Source organism: Propithecus coquereli, unplaced genomic scaffold (assembly GCF_000956105.1).
Source record: "Propithecus coquereli isolate 6110/MARCELLA unplaced genomic scaffold, Pcoq_1.0 Scaffold111, whole genome shotgun sequence".
NCBI lineage: Eukaryota > Metazoa > Chordata > Mammalia > Primates > Indriidae > Propithecus > Propithecus coquereli.
In genome coordinates, this window is record NW_012135081.1 from 7,462,564 (window position 1) to 7,489,212 (window position 26,649).

Genomic DNA, 26,649 nt, shown 5'->3' on the forward strand with positions numbered 1-26,649 from the left:
CCTTGGCCCTACATCCTACAAAACCTGGGCCCAGGTCCAGGTGACTGCGATTTGCACAGTGCGGCTTGAATAAGACAGGCAGCCTCTCTGGGCCTCCAGGAGGATAAAACTGCCCAGCCTCCCTCCACGCAGGGGTATCTCAAGAATCAAACGCAATTAACTGAGGTGAAAGTGCTCTGAGAGGCAGGACACTCTGCTGACACAAGATGTTCACCACAGCACAAGTCATGGGCTTGGAGGGGGAGAGTAGGCTGGTCTCCCCCGCTCAATGCCCCATTCTCTGCACCCCCAGCACAAGAGAAGTACAGAGCCGTGGGGGAAGAGGATGCTGTCCTCCTCTCTCCCTCCCAACGCAGGAGTCTCCCTGAAGCTTTGACGCATCCCCTTCCCACTCCACAGCCAGTCTTTCCTCTCTCCCCAGATTCTCACCTGCAACCACACGATGAAGGCAGGAGCTGGAAACCCTGCAAGGGGAGAAGCGCAAGGGACCAGCCAGAGTCACTAAAATCCCAGCCGGTTTTCAGATTGATTTTAGCCCCACAGCCCCCATCCAGTTCCACTCTAGTAGAAATCCAGACAGACAGGGGAGAATGGGATTCCAAGTAGACTTAGAGGCAGGAAAATACACACACATGTAAAGCACTTGCCACCCACCGCGGGCCCTGTGCTAAGTGCTTCACCCTGATGGCTCACGTCATTCTCACGACATACTATTGTCCCCATTTTGCAGAGGAGAGAAGAACTGAGGCTAAAGAAAGAGTAAATTCACACAGTGAGCGAAGGGTCGGGGTTTTAATGCTTGCAGCCTGACCTCCCCACGCTGGGACGTCCCCTCTAACTGGATTGGGGAAATGCAGGAAAAACCCCAGCCCTCTCCCACAGAGCCTCAGCCAGTGATAGCTACTTCCTGGATGAGAAGGGCAGCCCTGAAGCCAGCAACAACAGCAGCCCCACAGCCACGGGCCCTCCCGCCTCCTTGCAGCTCCCAATAGCCTGGACCTGCCAGCCCTCTAGGACTAAGGTGTTTCCAGGGGAAATTCAGGTGAGTGGTCCATTGCCCTCCCCCAGGGAATGTGAGAATCAGGCTTGGAGACCACTGGCTTTCCTGCATGACCCACAGGTTTTCCCAGACATGACTGAGAGGTTGGGGGTGGTCCCCAAACCCACGGCCCAAATAACAAGACACAGCAAGAGCAATGGAGGAGTACTCCACAAAAGGGCCAAGGAGTGAAATGCCAGAAGAGAAGCAGAGGCCAGAGACCACCTAGGGATGGAGCGGGTGGGACTGGCTGCAGCTTGAAGAAATCTTGGTGGGCACCAACAGTCCTGGTCTGTTCCAGCACTGAAACCCCTTAACAAAGTGTCTCTGCTCTTGGGTCAAAACTGGCAAGTGGGCATGGTGGCTCATACCTATAATCCTAGCACTTCGAGAGGCCAAGGCAGGAGGATCACTTGAGGTCAGGAGTTCAAGACCAGCCAGTTCAAGATCCGTTTCTACAGAAAATAAAAAAATTAGCTGGGCGTGGTGGTGTACATTTGTAGTCCCAGCTACTCAGGAGGCTGAGGCAGGAGGATTGCTTGAGCCAGGAGTTTGAGGTTGCAGTGAGCTGTGATAACATCACTGCACTCTAGCCTGGGCAACAGAGCGAGACCCTGTCTCAACAACAACAAAGAGGGCAAGTGAGTTGTGTATTATTTGTTCACAGTTTGAATGTTAAACTTCTCACTTCTCTTTCTTGCCTCATCAGCCTCAGCATCTTTCCCCAAAGCCCCCAGTCCCCGTGGCCTTCTACCTTGGGGACACAAGGCTGCTTTTTTGAGGTCTCTTTTCTCTTCCAACTCTTCCTTCTTCTCAATAGGCATTTGTTGGTCCTCATGTCAGTCAAACCCAGCTTGGGGCCCAGCCCCTCAGAGGGGTTCACTGCAGTGCCTGCCAGTGACTTTGGAGAGATCCACAACTGGACTGAACTGCTCTACTTCTTCAACCACACGTTGTCTGAGTGCCACGTGGAGCTCAGTGAGAGCACCAAGCGAGTGATCCTCTTTGTCCTCTACCTGGCGATGTTTGTGGTTGGGCTGGTGGAGAACCTCCTGGTGATATGTGTCAACTGGCATTGCTCAGGTCGGGTGGGGCTGATGAACCTCTACATCCTCAACATGGCCATAGCCGACCTGTGTGTCGTCCTGTCTCTGCCTGTGTGGATGCTGGAGGTCATGCTGGACTACACCTGGCTCTGGGGCAGCTTCTCCTGCCGCTTCACTCACTACTTCTACTTCGCCAACATGTACAGCAGCATCTTCTTCCTGGTGTGCCTCAGCGTGGACCGCTATGTCACCCTCACCAATGCCTTCCCCTCCTGGCAGCACCGCCAGCACCGAGTGCGGCGGGCCGTGTGCGCAGGCGTCTGGGTCTTCTCAGCCATCATCCCACTGCCAGAGGTGGTCCACATCCAGCTGGTGGAGGGCTCCGAGCCCATGTGCCTCTTCATGGCACCCTTTGAAACATACAGCACGTGGGCCCTGGCGGTGGCCCTGTCCACCACCGTCCTGGGCTTCCTGCTGCCCTTCCCTCTCATTGCCGTCTTCAATGTGCTGACGGCCTGCCGGCTTCGGCGGCCAGGACAGCCCGAGGGTCGGCGCCACTGCCTGCTGGTATGTGCCTACGTAGTCGTCTTTGTCATCTGCTGGCTGCCCTACCACGTGACCCTGCTGCTGCTCACACTGCATGGGACCCACGTCTCCCTCCACTGCCACCTGGCCCACCTGCTCTACTTCTTTTACGACGTCATCGACTGCTTCTCCATGCTGCACTGCGTCGTCAATCCCATCCTCTACAACTTTCTCAGCCCGAGCTTCCAGGGCCGGCTGCTGAGTGCTGTGGTCCGTTATCTTCCCAAAGACCAGGCCCGGGCAGGCACACGTGCTTCCTCTTCCTCCTCTTCCACCCAGCATTCCATCATCATCACCAAGGAGGGCCCCCAGCCCAGCGCAGGCCCCCAGCCCCACCCATGCCTGAACTTCCAGGCAGCCTCTTTGCCTCCAAATACCTCACCCACCTCTACTCCTCAACCTCTTATATCCAGCTGAGGTAGATTCCAGGCTCCATCAGTGAAATAAAAGGCTGGAGGTGTAGGTGAGAGATTTGGGGGGCAATGGGGAAGAGAGTTAATTTTGAATAGATCTTAAAATACTGAGGTGGGCAGAGGGAGAAGGGGCAGGGAGGGATAAGAACAGGTCCTTGGTGTTGTACTGTTTGTCTCAGTCCTTGTGTCTAAGGGAGCCATGCAGAAAAAAAGGTAAAATAAATAATAGAGACAGCCATGACTGGATCTTTGAAAAATCTGTACTTCTGGCTGGGATTGGGAAGGGAGCTCAGGCTAAAGAGTTCCTGGCGGAGGAAACTAGATGCACTCATTTCACAAATCACCCTGGCCGGAAAGAGCAAGCTCCGCAGGAACCTCACAAAACTTTCCTTTTGTGTTTGTGTGCTTGTTGATCTTCCATTTCACTGTGCAGGTTGTGGGGACAAGAGGCCAGAGGCCAAGGAACCAGAAGGCCTCAGCAGGACATTCCCTAGCTGTGCATCCTCAGTGCTATGATAAGTGGAGCGGTGGTGACAGGTCTGAGACAGGCGCCCTGCAGCTGGGTAGGCAGGATGGCCTTTCCACCCATGGTCATCTAGGAAACACAGATCCATTTCCTTGCCAATACCTGCCCCTCCCCCTTGGGCATCCTGCTCCCCTCCCCGCAAAGCAGAGGAACTGTCCCAGTCAATGCTCCTCCTAGCTGACCTCCTCCCAGCTTCAAGCTTCAGACCTAGGACACTTCAGACTTATTCTAGGGAGATGCAGAAAGCCTGCCGCACCCCCATCTCTCCCTTTCCCTCCAGATCACAGGAAAATATCAGGGGACATCCATTCTGGGAGCAGAGCTTGGGACAGCCAGCAGCAGATGCTGACAGAGGTTTTAACCTTGGCCTTTGTCCCCTGCATGGGATGGGGAAGGCCAAAGTGGAAATTGCCCAGTTTTGTCACAGGACAGAGCTCTGACACTGTCGTAGGTCAGTTCTCCCTAGCCAAGACTTTTCATAATTCTCCTGTCCAACAATTTATGTTTATTAACACTTGTTCCACAGATAGGAAAAGTCCTCTTGATAACAAGTAGGCCTTCTGGAAAAGGATCATTTATCGGTTTGGGAAGCTAGCACTGTGTCCATGAAGAACTCTGAAGTGAAAGTCTAAGAACAGGTTCTAGTTTCCACCTTCCACTTCCATATCCTTGGCCTCTTAATCCTGCTTGCGGAGAGTGAGGGGACTGTGGATGTAATCACTGATATCCTCTTCACCACCTCCTGTCCCACCCAAGTACTCAGTGTGTCCGGAATGTTTAACTTGGAATAATTATGTGCTTACCTGGACACCATCTCCTCTACTTTTAGAAATCAGAACCTATATTCACCAGTCACGTCTGGGAAAACCTGTGCTCCAATTGTGTACGCACCTCAGGCTTGTCAGGAGTGTGGAGCAAAACCTGCATCTACCACTCACCTGCACCCTGGGCCCAAACCTGAAAGGGTCTGAAGCCATAAACAGCTGCTCAGGGGTACAGAGCTGAAGGCTTTTTGAACCAGGAGTCTGGGTTGTGGCTTGGGTTGTAGTAAGGGATTAACCTAACAAAGCAGAAATCAGATTAAAAAGACTTTCTTCTCTTGTCCCAACATAAAAACCAAGCCCATATCACTGACTTGGGCCACAGAAGTTTTCTGCAGGAAACCAAATTTTACATCTCTGTCACATCCCAGGTCACCTCAGAGGCCACTTTCCCAAGATTAATTATCACCCTGGCAGGATGAATACTTCCTTAGGGCCTTTCCGCCCATGGAAGGGAAGCGTGGGAAATGGCTTTGCTGACACAAGGTTGTTGGGCTCAGCATCTGCTGAGCTTTAATGGGGTCCAGCCTGAGTGATGTGCTGGGACTAAAGGGACCACATCACTCCCTAAGTTATGGTAGTCTGTCTCCTCTGTGGCAACGTGTACCAACCTCATGAAATTATGCCGAACCTTTGCCTCCTCGCTATTTGAATCTTCCTCTCTCCTCTTACTTTCCTTCTTCTTCTCTCCAAAGACATGCTATGTCACAGCGAACTAAATGCACTGGCAAGACAAACTGTAGCCGAACTCTCACTGAGCAACATTAGTCCAACTGGACATCAGCAGAGTCCGACCACTCTCTCTGGGCTGACAGAGATGCTCTCAACTTAAAAAGGTTGAGTCTTTGACCTAACGTCCCACTAAACACAAGTCAACAAGTTAATCCTGGGGAATTCCAGCTATAGGAAAGGAAAATGTGCTACCTGAAATATCTGTGGCATCCGCTGGGCAGAAATGTGCTACTGAAAAGGGTGATGAGCCCAGATATTTTGAGCTCCAGGTGTGAGCATATTCACAGTAAATAGGAAAAGAACTCCCATTTCAAATTTTTTTTATTCTAAATAAAAACCACGCTTTGTGCTGAACAATGGAATATAAAAGAATCAGATGTACAACGATTTTAGACATCTACTATTTGGGAAAAAAAGTTTACAAAATATACAAAACTTTACAGCAAAAGATAGTAAACACTTAAATATCAGGAGGTCAGTACTTATTAATTTAATGGAAGAAGTTAGACGTCAACAACTCTTCTGTTTCATAAGAGACTTTAGCTATTGGGGGGGCAGGTGGGTTGGACAGGGGAAGGGTTTTAAAGAAACATCAAAATCAAAACAACTTCATTTTCATCCTGATGTTAAGTTTATGATGCATAATCACATTCAAACCAATGCTGTGTGCTCTGCTTCCTGACTCATTTGGTGCAGGACTCAGGGAAAAGGACACGTGGAACTCCCAGATGGGCACAGACTGTGCCACGAAGCCCACTCCCATGCCAACAAATTCAGTGTCCATCTATAAGGGGGTTTAAATTCACTTTGGAAGTTGAGTAGTCTGGGGTCTGGGGAATAGGGCATAGCAGGAAGCCAGAAGAGGAAGAAAATTCATCAGTAGCAAAAACCTGACTGTGAAAAAGATATTTAAGCCCAAAGGTTTGTCCTGGAGACAAAGGGGTATTGATAGAAGAAAGTCAAAAGAACTTTTACCCATCTCCTGGTTCTTAGGGGTCACCTGGCCCAACCGCCACCCCACCTCCTTTCTTCCCAACTAGCTGTGAACTGTAGGGACTCCATGGAGTCTTAAAATTTAGGACAAAATATGAAAGTTGCAGCATCGGTGACTCACCAATGGGTCACCAGAGTGCTGGGATATTGATCCCTCCTCCGGCCACAAGCAGCCTCTGTTGTTTACCCCCAGTGTGCCATACAACCATTTCCCCCTTAGGAAACAAGTTGGGAATAGCCCCATATTTGGTTTAATGCTCTATGATCGCCATCTTGAAATTCTTAATAATTTGTGAACAAGAGGGCTCCACAAATGACATTGCTGGTCCTGAGTAAAGAACAAGAAAAAGGGAAAAAGGGAGAAGAGAGGACATTCAAGAGTCAAACAGAACTTGAGAGCAATACAGGAGACAGTACTAAACTGGGCTCCAGGAGAGAGGGGGTAACAAAATCAAATGAACAGAAGGTCAAAAAAATTAAAACTGCAAATAAAACGAATACCTTCTCCAGGTATCCTGGACTGCCCTTTGCCACAATACAGTGTTTCCAGTAAAACTCAGAAAAGGGTGAGCTAGAGGCAGAGGAAGCAAACATGACTTCAGAGAGGAGTTCATCAGGTATGAACATGAGGGACAGGGCTGGGTCAATGAGCCTCATGAGCTAGTGATCCTGTGACAGATATATTTGATGAGGACCAACTGGACCACCCTGATCAACTACAGCCTCAGGAGATCAGGGGTGCAGCTTTTTGTTTAGTGTTTCAAGGGCAAAGTTTCAAGGATCTGCTTTTTGGTTTACTGGCAAAAAGGGAAAACTTCACAGTTTCAAGTTAAGTATACAGACACCCAGCATCTGTGATGCCCTCTGTTAAGGAAAAGGGTTTCTCCAGCATATTTCCGTGCTCTCAGATACCTGGCTAGGTTCCAGAAATTACCACCTCTCTCAAACTGGCCATTCAAAAATCAGTCCTTACAAATAGTCTGGGAGGGAACATTCATGCTTGAAAAGCTTAGCAGGTACTGATTGTAGTCTATTACACATTTTCTTCTTAAATTTCTAATGGTCAGTGTAAGGAAGGGAGAAGCCAGTCAGTAATGAAAGGTCTCCACACTGCTTTCCTGATAAGAATGTCCCAAAGGTTCACTGAACAAGTTGGCTTTAGATGGTCAAAGGGGGGCCTTTAAACTGGACACTGTGTAAGTCCCTTCATCTAATGGTCACCCCTGCAGACAACCAAGCCTCGCACTCCAACTCTGAGAATTTATCAGCCCAGGGCTGGGGAGAGAGGCAGCATGTCCAACGGGGATGGAGCTTTGGTTTGTCTGTATGTCTTAATATAGACAAGGACAGGAAGCTTCCCAAGTGTAGGAAGAATGAGCAACTGTGCAAAAATGTCCTTCAAATGACTTGTCCCCCTCAACCCAGTCTCTAATCTACTCCAGGATGGAAGGGAGAGGAAAGGCCTGGAAATTTAACTGGCCCTTACTTTCTAGAACTTATACCTATTGCCTAAAGGGTTCCCTGGGTTTATTATGCTAGAGGCTATCTGGAGAAGAAAAGAATTTGCTCATTTAAAAGGTTTGAAAGAATTTGCTGATTTAAACTAGGTTTTCCCCTAGTTATCCCGTTCCCCAAATCTCTGCCCAGGACTGTCCTCTGGAATATGGCTACTTGCTGGGGAGAAACTCATTTTCCTAAAGTCTTTTAGCCAAAAGAGATGCTGGGTAATATGTATACAAAAACAAAAAATAAATAAATATTTAATGTCCAAGGCGGCCTTGTGAGTTAATTAAAACCACTTGCTTGTGAAACAGCCCGGGGTGCTGCTGAGTCTCACCAGGAGTAGTATCAGGGCTGAGGCCAGGGACTCCCAGAGCTCCCCTGAGCAGGGTGAGGTAGTATGAGCTACTGAGGTGCCACCTTGTAAGTATGTGAGATCAAGGGCCCTCTCCTTCAAGTCTTCCTTGGGCAAGACCCCTCAGAAAACCAACTAAGAATGGAGCCAACTGGCCTTGTGGACTGGGCAGACCCATTCCCCAGCCACCCAGGGAGGGCCAGAACCAGCTGCCATCCAACAGCGCCCCCTGGAGGTGATGCAAGGACAGACCAGGATAAATTCCAGCAGGTCAAAGGTGAGCTGCCAAAGCTCCCACGCTGTTAGCACAAAGTAAACAGGTTACCCAACTGGGACAGACAGACAGAATGCACACCCTGCTACACACCACCAGTTACTCAGGTCCCTTTAATCCTGAAGGGCTTGCAGTCCACCACGCCACCATTTCATGGAGTCTTCTCTTCTACTCTAAGGGCCAAACTCTTCTGGGTGGGAGACTAGATATAAATTAAGGCAAGGCTGCTGCTGTCAGAGACATCCCCACCTCTCCACCAGAAAACTCAAGGCCAAGGGAGGTGGCCGAAATGAGACAGGTGACAATATCAAAGTGGTTCCCTGTCCTCTTTGCCCCACAGGGAAGGCCTGACATCTTGGGCCACCATTCCATAATTTTCTTTGGAAACGAGGAGAAAAGAGAAACCTCTTTTCCGTCCAACGAGGCTGCCACTTCTGGCAACACTGCAGGACATCCCTTCTGGCTGGCAAGGACTCATCCCAAAGCTTTCTAAACTAAATAGAAAGCTTTGTCCCAGTTTGGATCTAGCTGCCAAAAAATTTTCACTGTCCAATCAGTAGATTAGGGCCATGGGGCAAGCAGGCACCTCCATCCCTGACACCTTTCTCCTGCCAAGGGCTGGCACTGGAACCTGAGGTGAGCTGCCCTGCTGACTGGTCTTTTCTGAATGACCACACTCCCAAAATCTCTCTCACGGTTGGTTGTCCCAGTTTGGTGGCCTGGCGGTAATACCCACAGTGAAAATCTCTCTTCACCTCCTCTATTCAGTGAGGCTGTTGGTTGGATTCTTAGCAGCATAAAACCTAGTAGTAAACTGAAACTACAGAGGCTGGGGAAAGGGATCTAGTTGACACCAACTGCTTGCCTAGATCCCAAAACCAGCCTCAAAAGAATCAAAAACACAGCCCTTTGTGGGCAAGAACAGGTACGGAGGTAAATGTAATAGGGCTGTTGCTTCTCAAAAAAAGTAACAGCTTATGTGCTATTTCTTCTTTTTTCTTCTTTAAACACAACACAAAACAGAATTCCTAGCAAGGCAAAACTGCAACTTCAGCTGGGGAGGGACCAACAGCCATTAGAAAATCAATGTCCTGGCTGCTACTGGGGAGCTCCCCTGGCTCTGTTGGGACCCAGTCAGCTGTCCGGGTTCTTTTCCGCCTCTTTGGAATGGATAATGTACATGAAGGTCTGCTCGATGGTGAAGTCAGGCGGGAGGCTGCCTTTGTGCACACCGACATGCTTGCTCATGAGGTTAAGGGTGGAACTGTAATGGCCACAGACTGTGCAGCGGTACATAAGGGCCCCCGAGTGCGTCTTGAGATGGCACTTGATGGTCGAGCGGCCTCGGAAAAACTTGTGGCACACCTTACACTGGTACGGCTTCTCGCCCGTGTGGATCCGCCGGTGGTAGTTGAACTCGCTTGTGTGGGCAAATCTTTTACCACAGACCTTGCAGCTGTACTTGCTGTTCCCAGGTTGGCCCTGCAGAGCCAGCTCCTCACTCAGAAACTCCTCTGCCGGCAGCTTCCGCTTCTGGAGAGCTGGGTGCTGTAGCCCAAAACCAGGCCGCACCTCAAGGCCACTGTTGCATTTGTGCTGGCTGACGTGGTAGCGATAGGCAGCCTCTGACTTGAAGCTCTGGCTGCACAAGTGGCAGTGGAAGAGGGCATCTTCCAGACTTTGGTGCACAGCCATGTGCTTCTCTAGAAGATGCCAGTCCACAAAGCTGTTGGCACAGACAGAGCAGGAGAAGACTGAAATGCCGAGATGGGAGAGTGTATGCCACATGAGGCTGCAGAGGTTGAGGTGACGCTGGTCACAGATGCTGCAGGCCTGACCCTTCAAGTTTAGATGATCGAGGATGTGGCCCCGGACCACATGGAAATCTTTGGCCAGTGCTTTTCCACAGGCAGCACATTTCAACTCTGGGGAGGCTGTCCCTGAAAACAGACCCAGCTTCCCAGGCAGGGGATCGTTGGGGTGCACAATGATGTTGTTCTCAAATATTCCATCCCGTCGGTGGAGAGTCAGCTGCCACTGGGTAAAAAACTTAGTTTCACACATGTCGCAGGAGAAGAGGAAAATACCAATGTGGGACAAGACGTGGGTCACCCGGGAGTTTCGGTCCTGGAAGTGGGTCTCACAGACCTTGCAGTTGCCTGTCAGCAGGTCCACGTGGTCCCGAGCATGCTGCCGGATCAGTTGAATGTTGGGCTCTAGAACTTTCTTGCACACCTGGCAAGGCATGGCCTTATTCTCCCGATTGTCATTCTCTCCAAAAGTCAGCTCATCCTCAGTGTCATCACTCAGCTCAATCACCTCCTCGGCTGTGCCTATCTCCTCAGTGGGGTCTTCAAACTGCAAGTCATCATCCCCCAGGTCCTCCAGCTGGAGCTCATCCATCTGCCCAAAGCTGGGATCTTTGGGGTGGTCGCTATTGCTCAGGCAAGAGTTGGTCCCAGTGGTAATGTCTATTGCATTGTCAGGGGTAAAGAAGCTGTTTTTACTGAAGTCTCCATTGCTTTGAACTTTGTATGGCTGGCAGGAGCTCGTGCTGGTCTGGATGCCTGTGCTGATAGTGCCTAGGACCGGCTGGGTCACCACACTAGGAATGGATATGAAAGGAGTAGGGGCGTCATGGTCTTCCGTCTTTGGCGGCAGAGGTGGCTGCGGCAGAAGCAGGCTATGGTTAGTGTCACTGGCAACATTCCTCTCTTCCTCTTTATAGCTCCCTCCAGCATCACTGGGCAACACATAGTTTCTATCAGGATCAAAGTGCTCCCCACCACCCCGGAGTTCTCCAAGGGGATGGGCAGATTCTGCTGAAGGGCAACTCAGGGTACCAGAGTGGCTCTCACTCGTGCTGGTCAGGGGCTTGGCCACAGCAGTGCTCTCCAGGTCGGGAAAGGTAGAGTGACAGGCCCGGAGGAGGTCCTCCATACCCAGACGCTCAGCCACCTCATAGATGACCCCAACGTTGATCAGGTCAGTGAAGAGCTCCGACGTATAGACAAAGCTCAGAATCTTCTCAAAGTTGGCGGGGGTGATGAAGTCCACCACATAGGTCCTGGCAGCATCAAGCCCAGTATTCAGGAAGAGGTTCTGGAAGTAGCCAGCCGCACAGGCCAGCACAGCCTTGTGGGCTGGGAAGGAGCGGCTCCCCACCACAATGGTGACGTCGCACATGGTCTCTGAGAGCCGGCACTTGTTGAGTTCCTTCAGCAGGTTGTTGGGGTGGTTGGTGCTTTGCAGTTTGATCCTCATGCCCATCTTAGCAGCTCCTATGAAGTTACCTCCTTATTAGCACAGTTAATCTGCGGACAGCAAAAGAAAAAGATGCATGGCTAAACACATTCCTGTGAGAGAGGGGCTCTGCAGGAGAAAATACCACTGTTCTGAACACTTCCAAGCCCCCAGTAGGGAGCAGAACTGAATGGAACTCCACTCTGGTGGAGGCAAGGACAACACTAATGATGACACAATGACATCTCTCCCTGCATATATCCAAATATGGAGTCATCATGACAAAACCCAAGAGGACTGAAAAAAATCTGACAGCTTGGTCTTAAGAGTTGGTAAGAGTTTGTAGGGCTGGTAGGACAGAAGCTAGTGCCCAGAGCTCAGCCAGAGGCACTTCCCTTGGACACAATCTTATTCTTCAGTACCAGAGCAACTGGCTCAAATTTTTCTTATATTAATTTCCTCCTAAATACAAGCTTTCCTATCTCATTGAGTATATTCTCTTCCTTCACAATGCCAAATGCCATGCACGTACTTGAACACAGTTATCAGAGCTCCATTAGCTACTGAGGAAAAGATAAGGGCACTCGATCTTTTCGTTTTCTGTCGCTGCTGTGTCCTCTCAGCCCCTAAATAAACCTCACTTTCTTGAATTTCCATCTCTCTCTATCTATACTATATGCCTGCTCTCTGGCCTTTCTATAACCCAGCCATCCCCGACACTGCTCTAACACATTCCCTGTAGTCTGTGGATGAAGTTACAACACCTCAGAACCCAAAGAAGTAAAGCAAAGTAGAACACAACTGGTACTATTTAATATTACTTGAATATATTTTATTCCTTTTTACCATCCTTTTCAGGGTTTATGCTTATGTTGACCCTGTATCAACAGATTTACTTGATGCCATAAGACATCTGATTGTTTAGGTAAGAGTCCTAGAGGCTTGTTCAATACCACTTTCCCCTTTTCTCCTGCACGCCTGAGGAAGAAGAGCTGGATGCACTCTTGTTCAGTCTCAGACTCTCCCTGGGCAACACAGCCCCTTTCCCCATCTCGCCAGATTCTAGCAACAACTCCCAACTTTTTCTGGGGCCCAGGAAGCTTCCAAGTATTGTCGGGTACCAGCCAAGCATCTCCCGGGCCCCAGTGGCCAACCATGAACAGTCGGCGAGTCGGGGCACGGGGCAGCCTGAGCGGGGGGCGGGAAGGGAGAGTCGGAACTTCGGAGGACACCCCAACAACCCGATGGCGCCGCGCTGCCCACTCCGGAAAGCCGCATCCAGGAGGGAAGGGCGTTGCACCGGGCTGAGGCACCCCATCTGGGGGCACCAAGCGCCTCAGTCCCTCCACAAACAGCGCGGAGTTCACCAGGACGACCTGGGCGGAGACGCGGGGCTGGATAGGGAGCCGCGGGAGGGGCGGCGGGGCCGGCCGGGCTCGGCGCGCGAGCGAGGAGGATGGTCCGGCCGAGAGGAGCGGGCAGGAGGGAGCCTGCGAGAGCGAGAGAAAGCCCGGGCTGGGGCAGCCCTCGGCCCGGCCGCGCTTACCCGGCTCCGCGGGGCCCCGAGCACCATCGCCGCCGCCGCCTCACACAAAGGCCCCGGCCCTTCGTGCCCGGCCCGACGAGGAGGCGGCGCCGCCGGCCGCGGCCAGACTCTCCATCCGCCGCGCGGCTCGCCGCGCCGGCCCGGGCCGCCCCGGCCGCCCGGCCCGCAGCGCCCCCCGCCGTCCCGGAGGAGGCAGCGCCCCCCGCCGCCCGGCCGCAGCGCCCCCCGCCGCCCGGGAGGAGGCAGCGCCCCCCCATGGCAGGGCCCGCGGAGCCCAGCGGAGCCCAGTGGGCGCGTGCCGGCCCCAGGGCCTGGCTTTGGCCAAGCGCTGATCCGCGTGCGGAGGACCACTTCCTCTGAGTCTTGGGACCTGAAGAGTAGAAACTCCTTTCTGGACTCTCATCGCCTCCCCTGTTCTGCGCTCACAATTCCAAAAGCTTGTCCTCAGAACGTCCGCTGTTGTAGTTTTACAAAAAGTTGTAAGATTATTTGATTAATGAGCTTCCTGAAGGTAGGGATCTGTGACTTTGCACACGACTGTGTCTCCGCTCTTACCATACTTCCTGGCACAGATAATAAAAGCTTAATGAAGCCTGTTTGAATGAATGAATGATGGAGCACTTGAGGCTAGACCAGTAGAAGCCTTCTGATAATCCACTGCTGTCCCTCCTTCCACCTAGACGATGAAATGAAGGAAGTCACAGGATCCCACCGTGCTTTGTTGGCACCTCGGGCCTGTTTCCTGAAGCCTGTCCTCCATAGCTCTTTCTATAACTCCATCACTCTGCCTCTCCCCTTTCTCCCAATTCGTCTTTTCAAATGCTCCTGCCCAAGAATTGTCATCAAACCCGAACTACCTATCCGGCCTGCCTCCACCCCAACCCAAAGACATTATAAGTCTTGGTCACCCTGCTCTCCCTCCTCACTACAGAGGCATCCCTCAGGGTCCAAAACCCTTCAGTTTCACCCTCTCTCCCATCCCATCCCATCCCCTGCCTGACAATAGCAGCAACCAAGCACAAATCCCCAGGACAGACAGATGTTAGGGTTCAGTCCTTTCTTGATGGATAAATGGGAAGGAAGAGATACACAGGATGTTGCCAACTGATCTAAGCCAGTTTGGCCGCTCAGCGATTGTCAGTTCTCTTGATGAATTTGGGAGATTGTGTGCCCTTCTTCCACAACCTTACTAACTGGTGGCAGATTATACTGGAAGAAAGCACTATACCAAATGCTGCCAAACATGTAACATTTATTAGCTAAAAGACACAAAAAGAGCCATAGAACCTGTTCTTATAGTTTGGGGGCAAGGAATCTCACTTTGCCATTTAGCGAAAGGGTCGCTTGGAGGCTGATACAATGTTTCAATGGCAGGCCCAGCTCCTGCAGCTGGGCAAGGTGACCAAGTCCCCCTGAAGTGGCACATCGCACAGCCAGCAGGCTCCAGACTCTAGAGACATGAGTCAGCAGGGCTTGCAAATTCAATCTTTCTGACCAACTGCCTCAGCCATCTGTGAGGTGTTGACCCAGTAAACTTCACATGCTAACAAACCGCCCGGAAGATGTAGATGAAAGTTTATAGTGTTCATACTGAAATCTTTTTAAAATAAATCGCCACACAGGCACAATCACACACATACACAAAGCTAAATGGAGAAGACACAGCCAAGAATTTAGTCGAGGTCTTGTTGAGCAGGTCTCTTTAGGCATCAACCTCTTTGCAACAGGAAGGGGAGGATCAGGAGCCTTTCACACATTCTCCAAGCACAAAAACAGGAATTTGATTTAAAATTTGTCTTCATTTTCCCTGGAGTCCCCAGTACTGCAATATTTGTCAGTCCCACCAGAGAGCAACCTTTCTGCATTTATGCTCTTCCTTGGCAAAGCAACTGTCTCATCTCAGCATATATGCCTGACTCCCTCCCACCAAGTCTGAGCAGAAGCAACTCTTGAAGCTTTCATTACCCAAAGAAATTCCCCAGACTCTGCAAAATGTCACCACTTTTAAACCCCGTAGATAAACAATTTTGAAAAGTCCAAGAGATGACTCACTGGAGAAAGGCTGTAGGATCCGGGGTGGGGGCATTCTTTGACCTCTGGCCATAAAGCTGACACCAGTGATGCTGGGGTGAGCTCTCTCTCCTTTCCCTGCCCCCCACTGAACAGCTGTCAGTCCAAAGTGGCCCCAGTCAGGTTTTGGGAAGATAGAACTTTCCCTGGAATGCAAGAACTGCAGGAAGTTGCCTCTGGCTCTATGGCCCTGTCCTCACACTGCCTTGGAAAATCTGAATATCAACTTTGTGTCAGTGAACTTCAGTGGTGTAATAACGTCCCCTGCGGCAGGCTAAGATAGGGAGCCTGAGGATTTCCCAGGCTGTTCCATTAGGGTACAGAACCCACCCTGGGGTCAGTGGGCTGTGCTGGTTGGCATCTCAGATTAATAAGAGAAACCCATAACCACACATACCACATTTAAGTGTCTTACATATTCTGGGGACTTCTAGACCAAAGCTGCAGGGGCCGGTAACAGGCACCTTGTAGAGGAGTCTGAAATAAATCTGGTCTCTTTATAATAACTGAGGCAGCAAGTTAATGCTGAGGGTACCTGCTCCTCTCTTTATTGGCCTCTGCAATAACTTCCCTGTCCACGCCCAATCCTAGCTGGATCAAGTTCTGTTTGCTTGTCCGCAGCCCTGCTAGATTGTAAACACTGTGTATAGGTCACCATCTCATCCTCAGGATCTGTCACAGAACCCATTCTCGGAGACAGAAAAACGATACGGTGTTATAGATTCATCCTCCTCAATGGCTGGATCTTTGCACAGACTTGATCCTCACCTCCTCTCTAATTAAGTAGGGTCAGATGCAGGGACTGATGTCTAATAGTCCCATCCTAGTAATACAGACAAGCTATTCAGAATATCTGGTTTTTCATTATCTGAAGCTGGTCTGTAAAAATCTTTGAGTGTTAGAAACCATCTTGCAAATTCATTTATGTGTTCTTTTAATCACTAAAAATCTAATACTAATTGTGCAAAGCATTGTGTAAAGCATTATTAAGGAAATAGATATGTATACAAAATAAAGATACTTCCATTTAAATATGATGTGTATATCACATGTGTGTATTTATGTATGATGTAGCTGAATAGTCCAGGAAAAAAAAAAACCTACTAGCCAAATAAGCAAACAAATACATCACATTACTCATGTAAAAATCCTTTATTGTTGAGGAGTAGAGAGAAACATTATATTTTTAATGTAGGACACTACAGACACTCTACATGAATCTATAGACGATGTCCAGTGGGATTGGGGATATTCATTACACTGTTTCTATGCCAGGGTAGGGTAGAAGAGATGGGGAAGGAGTCACAGCACAAGAATGTTAAAATAATGGGGAAGAGAATGGGAAATAGGAGAGCGTGCATCTGGGAGTTGGGACAGGGAGACAGTGTCTTCATGAGGCAGTCCAGGGATCCAGACGTGAAGTCCTGAGGCCCCAGAAATCCCCGAAATTACATCTCATGTCCTGTAAAACTCCCACTGACCATCCACAGGGGAGCTGGGGGGAAGAGGAGGGGTATCTGTAAGGGAGGAGAGAGAACACGGTAGTCTTAACCCTCAGCTTTCCCTACCGCCTTTGAGCTAGAGGACTGAACTCTCCTAGCAGCAGGGGCTTGCACCTTCCCAGCTGTATTTATCATGCTAGTCTACACACCTGTGCGCATGGCCTGTGGGGCCCCTGCTACCCGAGCACCCCAGGAGCCAGGCATACACACAGGTCCTAGGTGCCCTGCTGCTAATGCTCCCCTGCCTTGCCAGTCCCTCCTCTTCCTAGAAACCTCCCAGAGGAAGGACAGGCCCAGGGATCACTTCCTTTTTCAGCAGTTTCACATGAATGAAATAAGATGACACAATGATCTGTGTTGATCCATCTCACCTAATCTCCTTTAAATGCCGGGGCCCCCGGGAACCTTATGTCCTATTCTGCCTGGCACCTAACAGGCTGAGAATGCTCCATGAGTGGCGAAATTATGAGGCTGCAATTATGAGCCTCGTCCCTCTGAAAGAGCCTGGATTCACAGCAAGCATTAAAAGTAGATTTCTACAATGTACTTGTTTTTGCCATTTGTATAAAATACTACGGGAAAATTGCACTGTAATTATCTTTATGGCCAGTGCCTAACACTGGAACAGAGTATGTCATCCAGATATAACTGACCGTATAATTATCTGGCCAATGGCAGGACTGAAATAACCATCTAATGAGAGCAAAATGATACGGTAAGTACCATGTAATCAGCGAGTTACAGTTATTATAGCTCTTTGTGCCCTCTCACCCAACACTAAATAGGGGGCTAGACCCAGTCTCTGGTCCCAGGTGTCATGCATAGGCAGTATCAAGAGCTGGCTCCTTGGGTCTCAGGCTCGCCACGTTGAGACAAATGAGAGTGGGTAATAGGAATATAGGGTGAGAGGCAAGAGTCTCTCCGTGATTATTGAGGCTTCCCCATCCCTCTCCCTCTCCTTTTCACCCCCCTTCTTTGGAAGCTAGTGAAAAGAAAGCCATCGGTGGAGCTGCTATTTCTGTGTGTGGGAAGATAGTGTCAAAGCGGAAGTTTCTGTGTTTTGACTAGACACTTCCCTGGGGGACTCTGACACTTGCATACAAGTGAGGAAGCTGTCAGCCCACTCAGACCTGAGGTCCAGCCCAGACAGCTCTAGGCAGGCAGACCAGAGCCAGTCAGGGGAACACTAGGACATCCCCCACACCTCCCTAAGTAGAATGATTATAATAAAGCTCACACACAGTGCTGTGCAACAGGCGCTGTTGTGTACACTACCTATACTCAATCCTCAAAACCACAACCTTGCAAGATACTATTATTACCTTCATTTTCAGAAGAAGAAACTGAGGCCCAGAAGGGTTATAAAATTTGGCCAAGGGGATACAGCTAGAGAGTAGCAGATCCAGGTTTCAGATTCAGGCCATGCTCTTATCCATTATGCTATACAAAAAGATTAAGGTATGGTTTCCAGCTACTCCCAATTAGGTTTCAGAGATCCTTGCATTTCTCCCTGAACCACCTATAGATATAACTACACTCTGGACCCAGAAACCTGGGATTCTGAATGATCTGAAGGGTTCAGCCTACCTGGGAAGCAAACACTTCCCCTGTGACTTGGATGTAATACCTGTAATTATCGGATGATGACCTCTCCATCTTTTGTACAGATCACAAGAGAACGGAGTTCAAACAACTGAAGTTGCCCATCAGAGAAGCCCCAGGGGAACCCCGGTCTCCCCGTCTCCCACCACTCACTCCTTCTGCTCCATAGTCAGCGGGGATCCATGATACAGGATGCAGAGATGAAAAAGAGGGATGGGTAGTATGCACGCACACGTGCCTCTAGGTGTCTTTGTGTTTGACCGACAGTGTTCTGGGGCACTGGCGGTGTATTTTAGGGGAAATTTATGAGCATTAATGCCTGTAGCATCGGAGGAACCCCACCCCCACCCCCAACACAGTCCCCTCTCCTCTCTCCAACCAACAAGCCTTACCTCATTCTGCATCAGGAGAATACTTGAGGGTGCCAAAGCTGGGGATGTTCTTTTGATTCACATCAGTAGGAGTATCTAGGGTAAACAGTATAGTTAGGAGGGATTTTTTTGAATGTGACCTTCACTCTGACCCAACAGTGAAGGGCTGGCTAAGAGGGGTAGTGTTAGAAGACAGAGTTGGGAGAATGAGGAGGAAGCAGGACCTCCCTGTCCCTCCCTCCCAGCTGCAGCAGGACTACCTAATAAAGGTTGTCCTGCTCTGCTGCGGGGTGTGGGGCTTGACCGTGGATTCAAGCTGATTGCTAAGAAGGGGCCCAGGAACCCTCACTAAAGCGAAGAAAATTCCTGTCATTCCCTCTGGTGACAAATATGAAGCACTTGACTTCTGTCAAATCCTCACCAGTACCCAAAACCCTTCCACTGCACCTCTACACACTCCTACCTGGCTGCATGTTCCTCTTGCCCATAAGTCCCACAAAGAAGTCATGCATGTCACCTGCAGAAAAGGGCCAACATTGTCAACAGTGACAGTGAGAAAGTGGTGCATTTCCCCAGACATGTGTCAACACTTCCAAGATTGGGTTTCTGGTCTCTGTTCCTCCATCTTGCCACAGCTTGACTCCCCATAGTTAGCAGGCGTATTTCCTAAGCCCACTCTCTCCGCCCATCTCTCCCTTCTCCACATTTCAAGAAATTCTCTGCCCTAGCAGTTGCCTGGCTTAGAATCTTCAGCGGCACCAGGAGAACTTCTTGTTTCCCAGTGACTAGTCAGTGGAGGGAGAGTCCACCACGTCCCTCACCCCTGCTTCCTCCTCATTCCCTGTGGCCTCTCCCTTTCAGGAAGGATGGCTGAACAGGTGCCACTGGCGTATTGTTTGCACCAGCTGAGATGGGGCCAGCCGAAATGGCCCCGGACCCCATGCACACGGAGCTCTGGGCAAGTGGTCAGCAGATATAGGCAGAGAGAGGAGGCTACTCACGTTTCTGGGGAAGGGATGATTCCTTAGGATCTGTGAAACCAAGAACAATTGTGTAAATGGGGAGAACAGGCTGGAAAGTGACTACCAGAGGGAGGTTCAGATCACAACCCTCACAGATTCACTAAGCCATCCCCTATCTCCCTCCCTTCTGAAAGGGTCTCCAGACTTATCTAATCTTCAGAATCCTGCCCCTCCCATGCCTCTCTCTGTAGCCACTTCCTACCAAGGCTAGCCTTGCTCAGCACTTTGAGCAATCCCTCCAGAGAGACTGAGCGGCTGTCGTAGAGTCTCCGGAGCAAGGACGACGGGGGCAGCTGGTAGAGACTCGAGTCCTTCTGGGGGAGAAAAACAAAGAGAGCTGACATAGGAGGCTGACACCCAAATCCACTCATTCTTTTCTCACAAGAAACAGCCTCTTTCTGAGCCCATCACAGCTGAATCCGACATCCTATTCCTTTCAGGATTCCCTCTGGTTTACACTTCAAGAGAAGTGAGCACTCGAAGTGTGGTCTGTGGACCAGCAGCACCAACACCACTGGAGAGCTTGTTAGAAATGCAGAATCTTGGTCCTACCCCAGACCTACTGAGACAGAATCTGCATTTTAACCAGACCCCCAGGTGATTCATGTGCACAATGAGGTTTGAGAAACCCAGGTGAAGGAAAGTCATTGGGCATCTTTATGGGCTGGCCAACTGTCCTGGTTTGCTCAGGATTAAGGGCTTCCTGGATGTGGGACATTCAGTTTTCATCCTGGGACAGTTGATCATGATATATCCAGAGCTCAAAGGGGACTGTCCCCTGAGGCCCCATCCCAGCTCCTGCTACCTCTCAGTGTGAAGGGCCATAGTTTTTTTTCTCCCTGGCATAACAGGAACCTGTTTGTCCATGGATGTCGTTGTCCCCACTGAGTGAGTGAACCACGATTTCCCCTACTCCCAAGAAAAGCCCATCAGACAGCAAGTATCCTGTGGTCTGTGTTCCACGACTGAGTCACAGACAGGACTTGATCCTGGGACGGTTGGCAACAGGCAGCCAGGGCATGTTTATACCCTGAGATTCCTCCACTCTGCGCTATATCCATGGATGTTTTTCTCCGTTCTTCCACTGCTTCTCACTCCTTCTTCTTCTCCATGGCTTTCTGCCTCTGTCTTCCTCTCCCTCTCCCCTTTCTGCCCTGGGTCTAGAATTTCAGGAAGGCAATATGCTCAGAAGGGCCCCTCTTCTCCCGTGCCCCACTGAATCCCAGATTCTGGAGCTGCTGCCCAGCAGGGGCTCTTGACTGTCCTTGTGATTCTTTTCAGCAACTTGGGCACAGCAGGGTGGTGGGCATATACCACACACCCAGATAACTGCAGCTGCAGAGAGACAATGACAATTATCATGTTTGAAGATTCTCACCTTCAATCTCGGTGCCTCTCCCTCTAGAGCCCAGGCATCCTTGGGCTGCTGTGCACACACAGCAGTGCATTTACACAGGATGCATCCCAACACATGCCAACCTGGTTGCCTAGGTGCACATATATCCTACCCTCCTCCTGTCCCAATTCCCTCATCCTTACAGACCCTCGAGCAGGAATAGGATAACAATCCCTCCCTTCCATTGACCAAGAGAGGCAGAGGGGACATCTCCTTGCCCAAGGTCCTGCAGCAAGTTTGTCTCAGAAGAACCCAGATACACTATCCCAGGCTGGAATTCTGAGGCTCCAAACACAGTGTCTAGCCAATTTTTGGCACTCCTGCGTTTTTCGAATGGGGCACAACTGCTGCCACCTGCAAGGCTGCCCTTGTGATCTCTCTTGGCCCAGTGCATGGCTTCCAGGCAGCCATTTTTCCCAAATTGTTCAAATACTCTGCCCAGCTCCTGTAATGAGATGCTAAACAGATTTGAGCTGGAGAGGCATTTAGACTTCACACACTGAATTTGTAATAAAAGTCCCACCTGTAATCATCTTAAAAGCATTTGGACCAATGTAATTGCTGTCATTTCAAAACCTTGAAAAGACTTCCTCCTTGTTCTCCCCCTGTCCCCCTACCCTGACAATTCCTATTCTGCTTCTTAGAGGAAATTTGGAAATTGGAGCTCAACCTGCTTTTCTGTTTTTTTGTTTTCTTATCTTAAGCAGACGATAGAGGTGGGCAAGGGAGAGGATGGAAGGAAGGTGTTGGGATCTTAGAAGCACCTCAGGTTACCAGGGGTGGATGAGCACAGGAGAAGGGAATTTATTTGCATTTTGAAAATAAAATAATACACATAACTGATAGGTAAAATAGCATACAAATGACTATTTGGGAAAGAAAGTCTTACTGTGTTTCATACCATCCAGGGAATAGAGAAGATCTGTCCCCTGTAAAGGGACAGAACCTGAGCTGGACCATAAACAACCTAAGCCCACCCTAGCTCACCCCTCACAATACCATCCAGTCATCAAATCCCCAATCAACCAACCAGACGACATATTTGTAGGGCACCTTTTTGTGTACAAGGTGTCAAAGACAGACACTTACAGACACACCCGGAGACAGTTTCAGGGAGTGCCAAATACGTGCTAGACACACGAGAGGACCAGACAGGTGGAGAAATCCAAAGGGAGACAAAATGCCCTCTGATGGATAACCCATGTAGCTCCTCACCTGCCCACCCACCTCCTCGCCACAGCTGCCCAGACAGGCAGAGCCCCAGGTTCCCATGATGTTCCCAGTACTCTGCCAGAGGGTGACTTACCTTGCTGTGGCCCCCGCTGGGCACCACCTGCTCCTGTGACTCCTCACAAACAGCCCCAAAGCTCTGAGCCAGGCTGAGGGCCAGGATGGCTGCAAACAGCAGGGCGCTCCTCATGGTGCCTGGGAGATCAAAGGGACAGGACCCAGGTGTGGGGGGAGAGGAGGAGGATACAGCAAGGGTGAAATGCAGAAGACATTTGTGATAAGCAGCCTGGCTTGACCCTGCTTCCCCCAGTCTGGTCTAGAGATAGCATGGAAAGGATCTCCAAGCAGGAGTACAGCCTTGGGCTCCATTTCCCTGCTACCCCACCAGACATCTCCCCAGAATGTGACCCTGGCAATGATCAACAGTGCACTAGTGCCAGGGGATTCTAGCTCCCAAGGAAGATGATAGATTTATAGTACATGCACTGGTCTGTTTCTATAGTCAGCTTGAGGAGGGATCCTGAGTGCTATTTTCCAGTGCTAGATAACCCTGAGACTTGGCAAAAACTTGCCGGTATGGAAGAATCGGTCTGCACCGACAGGCTCCAAACATTAACCAGCTCTCAACCCTACAGGCGCTTTCTGCTCATCTTCCCAGGACCCTGCTCCCCTATCAAAGGCTGCCATCTCCTTCATTCCGTCCCGACTCTGTCTCCTGTCCCTTGGTGGCAGCTCCAGTCTGACATTCTCCCGCTCACCTACCTGTGGAGCAGCTCTGTGCCCAGGGCTGGGCGGTCTGGCAGGATCAGGGAGCCGACTGGTAGCACTGCCTGCTCCCCACACACTAGTGCTGCCGCTGCTGCTGCTGCTGCGAGGAGAGACACAGAGTGGAGGGGATCTGGGGAGGTGGCAGGAACTCAGTCCCAGCTCCCTGATAAAGGATCTGGGAAGGTATGGGGGAGCCGAGGGGAGGGACTGAGAGTCACCAATCCCAGGGTGGCTGGAGGGGAGGGGGAGGCTGGTGGGGAGGAAGGAGGATGCAGACTGTAGCCACACACCCAGACACACACACATGCATGTGCACATACACACACTGCAGACCCAGCAGTGTGCTGGAGTTGTCCAGCAGCCTACTTTCTAACAGCACATAAGCGAGGCACTCTAAGGAATGCTGTATATGGTTTGCCACAAAATTCCCATGCCTAGTCTCGTCAATAGGTATGGACCCTGGGCCTCTTTCCCCTCCTGGTTCACCCACCAGCTCCTTGCCGTTTAAACCTTCAGGCTTGACTGCCAGGCTGGAATAGCATCAGGCAAGAGCCTCTCTGCCCCTGCCCCTACCAGGACGACCAGGCTTAGGCCCCTGAGAATTGGGAGACAAGTCTGGCATCTCCTCCAGTCCTCATATCTGCCTGTATCCTCCCAGTGGGAGCCGCCCCATCACATTGGCCCCGCACCGTTGAGTGCCATACTTCTCCCCTCCTGCCAAATGCAGAAACCTCCGGTGTTGGCCTTCCTTCACCCTCCCCAGTGCTGATATCTCTCCCACCCCACTCCTTCTTGACCCCAGAATCAGCTGGACTTAGTTAAATCCTTCTAGAGTTCTACCTTCTATCCCTCCTGCTGTGCTCTCAGAGAGGAGGAACAGAACTGGTGGCCCAGCTGCTCCCCACCCCAACCCTGCCCCAGCATTGATCTCTTAATTGCTTCCTTTTTCTCACAGTTACATTTTTTCCCATTCTAATCTATCTCCCAGAAGCTCAGGCATTTTCTCCTCTGAACTTTCAAGCCTCTTTTTCGTCCCTCGCACAGATGAGGGGGATTATCTGCTCATGTCCCACCCAAGGGAGAGAGCCCAGAGCAGAGCCAGAGTCAGGACCAGTGCCAGAGCTAGAGAGAGATCCTGTTGCTGGATCAGACACGGGAGATGCAAAGGGGAAGTCGCTCAGAGCCCATGTTCGTAACGGGTGCAGGGTGCTTCAGCATGGAGCAATCCATTTGATTTTCATCACCACCACCATGTAAGTAGGAAATATTCCTATTTTTCACATGAGGAAACAGGTCTAGAATGTTCAGTCACTTGCTCCGGTACATATGGCTACTAATCAGTGGAGAACAGCTACAAATTCAGGTTTTTCTTGCTCCAGATCTCCTGTTCTTTTTACTGCACTGGCATAAATTTTGAGCTGTGAGGTAACAGTTAACTGTCCCAGAGGAAGTGGGTGGCCCACCTCCCCCAAGAGACTTGGGACCTTCTACATCTTGGGATTGGGAGAGAACTGTATCTCTACCTCGTACTTGCTACAAAGACTCCTGCTTAATGAGGTCTTCCCCAATCTCCCTATTCTATTTAAAATTTCCACCACCCCAGGCCCACATATCCTGCTCCGGCTTTTTCCCTTCGTGCACTTGTTACGTCCAACATGCTTAGCATTTTTCTTATTGATTGTCTCTCTACAACGCCCCCCAATAGAATGTAAATGTCATGCCAGCATGTATCCCTTGCTTTATAGTGTTTGGCATATAATAGGTTCTCAATAAAAATTTATTTCTAAAACACAAAAAGAAGCCAGAGCCAAGCTTCTTTTACCTCAGTCCGAATCATGGCATCTCCATGGAGCCTCTCAAGGGCTGCTGGGGTCCACCCCCCGGGACTTGGACCATACTCAGAGAAGTCACCCTGGCTACACAAGGCCCTGTGATCACCCCTGAGTGAGGGCAGCAGTTGGATCTCAAGGCTTCTTTAATATGTGAGATGCTAATGGGGGCTCATTAAAAGCGTCTCATTACATGGCTAATTACTGTGTGGGCAAAGAACATGGGCCAGGACCCAGGGTTGGGGGCATTTGGTGGATGAAGACTAGAAGTGAGAAGCTGTTTACATGCAAATGGAATGACTGGTTCATTCCTTTGAGAAGCTCAGGTGCTGTTCCCAATTGGACCCAGACATCTCCCTCCTCCTCCTCTACCACCCCAACCAATCTGGAGATGGAGGCCCAAGCTAGGCAGGCTGGAGGGAAGCAGTGCAAGGAGGAGGTGCTAGACCAAGCTAAGGAACAAAAGCCTCCTGGGTCCGATCTTTCCATCAACCCCTTTCCCCTACCAACCCATCCATCCCTGCCCCAAGCCCTGGCACCAGGGAAGCAGGGCTTCAGGAAAGGTCCACCATAAATAATGTCCTTTGATGATGCAGCATCTCACAGAGGATGGCAGGAGCCAAGGGTGGGGGGAGCAAGGAGATGTCAGGGAGAGCCGAACACCCCTTGATCTCAGGGATTAGCAAAGACTTGAAAGAGCTGATGCCCATATTAAAGAGGAGATGATGAGGGAGAGAGGTATTGGAGGGCTGGAGCAGGCCGGGCTGCACATGAAAAGTGGGTGTTGCAGCTATAGAGCACCTAGGCGTTTTTTCTTAGAACATACCTACTCTTTACTTCAGCCACATCTCAGATGCTGTCCCTGGCCTAGAGGAGCAGGGTGCTTGGAATCCAGAGTCCCTAGCAGCACTACCCCCTGTAGCACCCCCTCTTTGTTGTTAGGGTGGGTTGAGGGTGAGGCCAAGGAAAGGGGTGTACAGTTGTGCTGAGTTGAGACACGTTAGCAGGCAGTTCACCAGCAGCTAGAGGTGGAGGCAGGCCCAGCACGTGATTATAAGCACGAGATGGCCTGAATATGTTCACCACATGCACAACTTCAGTCCCTCAGCATCCTGGAGGGGTGCTGGGAGTGAGTATGGTGGGTCCAGGGCCATATGTGACACTGAGTGCAAAAAAACAGTGAAGAACAGAAGGATGGCAGCTTCTAAGTCCTGCGGCCAAAAGACAGCTGGAGAAAACCCACACAGCAAGGAACAAGAGCCCCCAGAGCAAGGTGATGAGATGAACTGAGCCCAGAGGACTGAGCTAGGGCTGTTTTAAGCTGCGAGACCCTAGAATGGCTCCTCACGGTGGTTAGGGGGATCCAGTATGGCTTGTGACCCTCAGAGGCTGAAATAAGCTAGACTTTGAGAGTGCTGCACTGGCTGAGGAGAAAGATGGCTAGGAGGGGAGGGGTGGGGACGAGGGCTGGAAGCAGAACTCCAGTTTCTCCCATAGTGATGGAGCCAATGCCAGCCCTGAGACACGGGTTGGGAAACCGAGCCCTTATGGGCTTCAGGGGATGAAAACACACACTCCTGGGCTCCAGAAGAGAAGAGAAGAGAGGCAGAGACAGGAAAGAGGAAGAGGAAGGCAGGGATAGAAGAGTAAAGGAGAAGGAGAGGAGCCCCTATCCTTCTTTGAACTAGCATCCACCCCCATGACTGATGCAGGAAGGAAAGGAGGGACACCAGGGACCCTAGCCCTTCCCCTCCCACCATCCCCAGCCCAGGGAGCTTCAGCCCTG

At 50.6% G+C, this 26,649-nt stretch overlaps 3 protein-coding genes across 3 annotated transcripts; 1 reads left to right on the forward strand and 2 right to left on the reverse strand.

Annotated features, from left to right (window-relative positions):
• Positions 1-841: 841 nt before the first annotated feature.
• On the forward strand, positions 842-3,323 carry GPR182 (G protein-coupled receptor 182). The gene is made up of 2 exons (XM_012653622.1): positions 842-1,042; positions 1,860-3,323. Exon 2 carries the CDS (start codon positions 1,876-1,878, stop codon positions 3,085-3,087), a length of 1,212 nt encoding a protein of 403 aa, XP_012509076.1. The 5' UTR covers positions 842-1,042; positions 1,860-1,875; the 3' UTR covers positions 3,088-3,323.
• A 2,145-nt stretch (positions 3,324-5,468) lies between these two features.
• ZBTB39 (zinc finger and BTB domain containing 39) lies at positions 5,469-13,182 on the reverse strand. The gene is made up of 2 exons (XM_012653634.1): positions 13,074-13,182; positions 5,469-11,598 (listed from the first exon to the last, which is right to left on the reverse strand). Exon 2 carries the CDS (start codon positions 11,552-11,554, stop codon positions 9,419-9,421), a length of 2,136 nt encoding a protein of 711 aa, XP_012509088.1. The 5' UTR covers positions 11,555-11,598; positions 13,074-13,182; the 3' UTR covers positions 5,469-9,418.
• Positions 13,183-18,640: 5,458 nt separating this feature from the next.
• Positions 18,641-23,206, reverse strand: TAC3 (tachykinin 3). Its single transcript, XM_012651596.1, has 6 exons — positions 23,029-23,206; positions 22,343-22,461; positions 19,843-19,954; positions 19,620-19,649; positions 19,082-19,135; positions 18,641-18,714 (listed from the first exon to the last, which is right to left on the reverse strand). Exons 2-6 carry the CDS (start codon positions 22,454-22,456, stop codon positions 18,641-18,643), a joined length of 384 nt encoding a protein of 127 aa, XP_012507050.1. The 5' UTR covers positions 22,457-22,461; positions 23,029-23,206.
• Between the last annotated feature and the right edge of the window lie 3,443 nt (positions 23,207-26,649).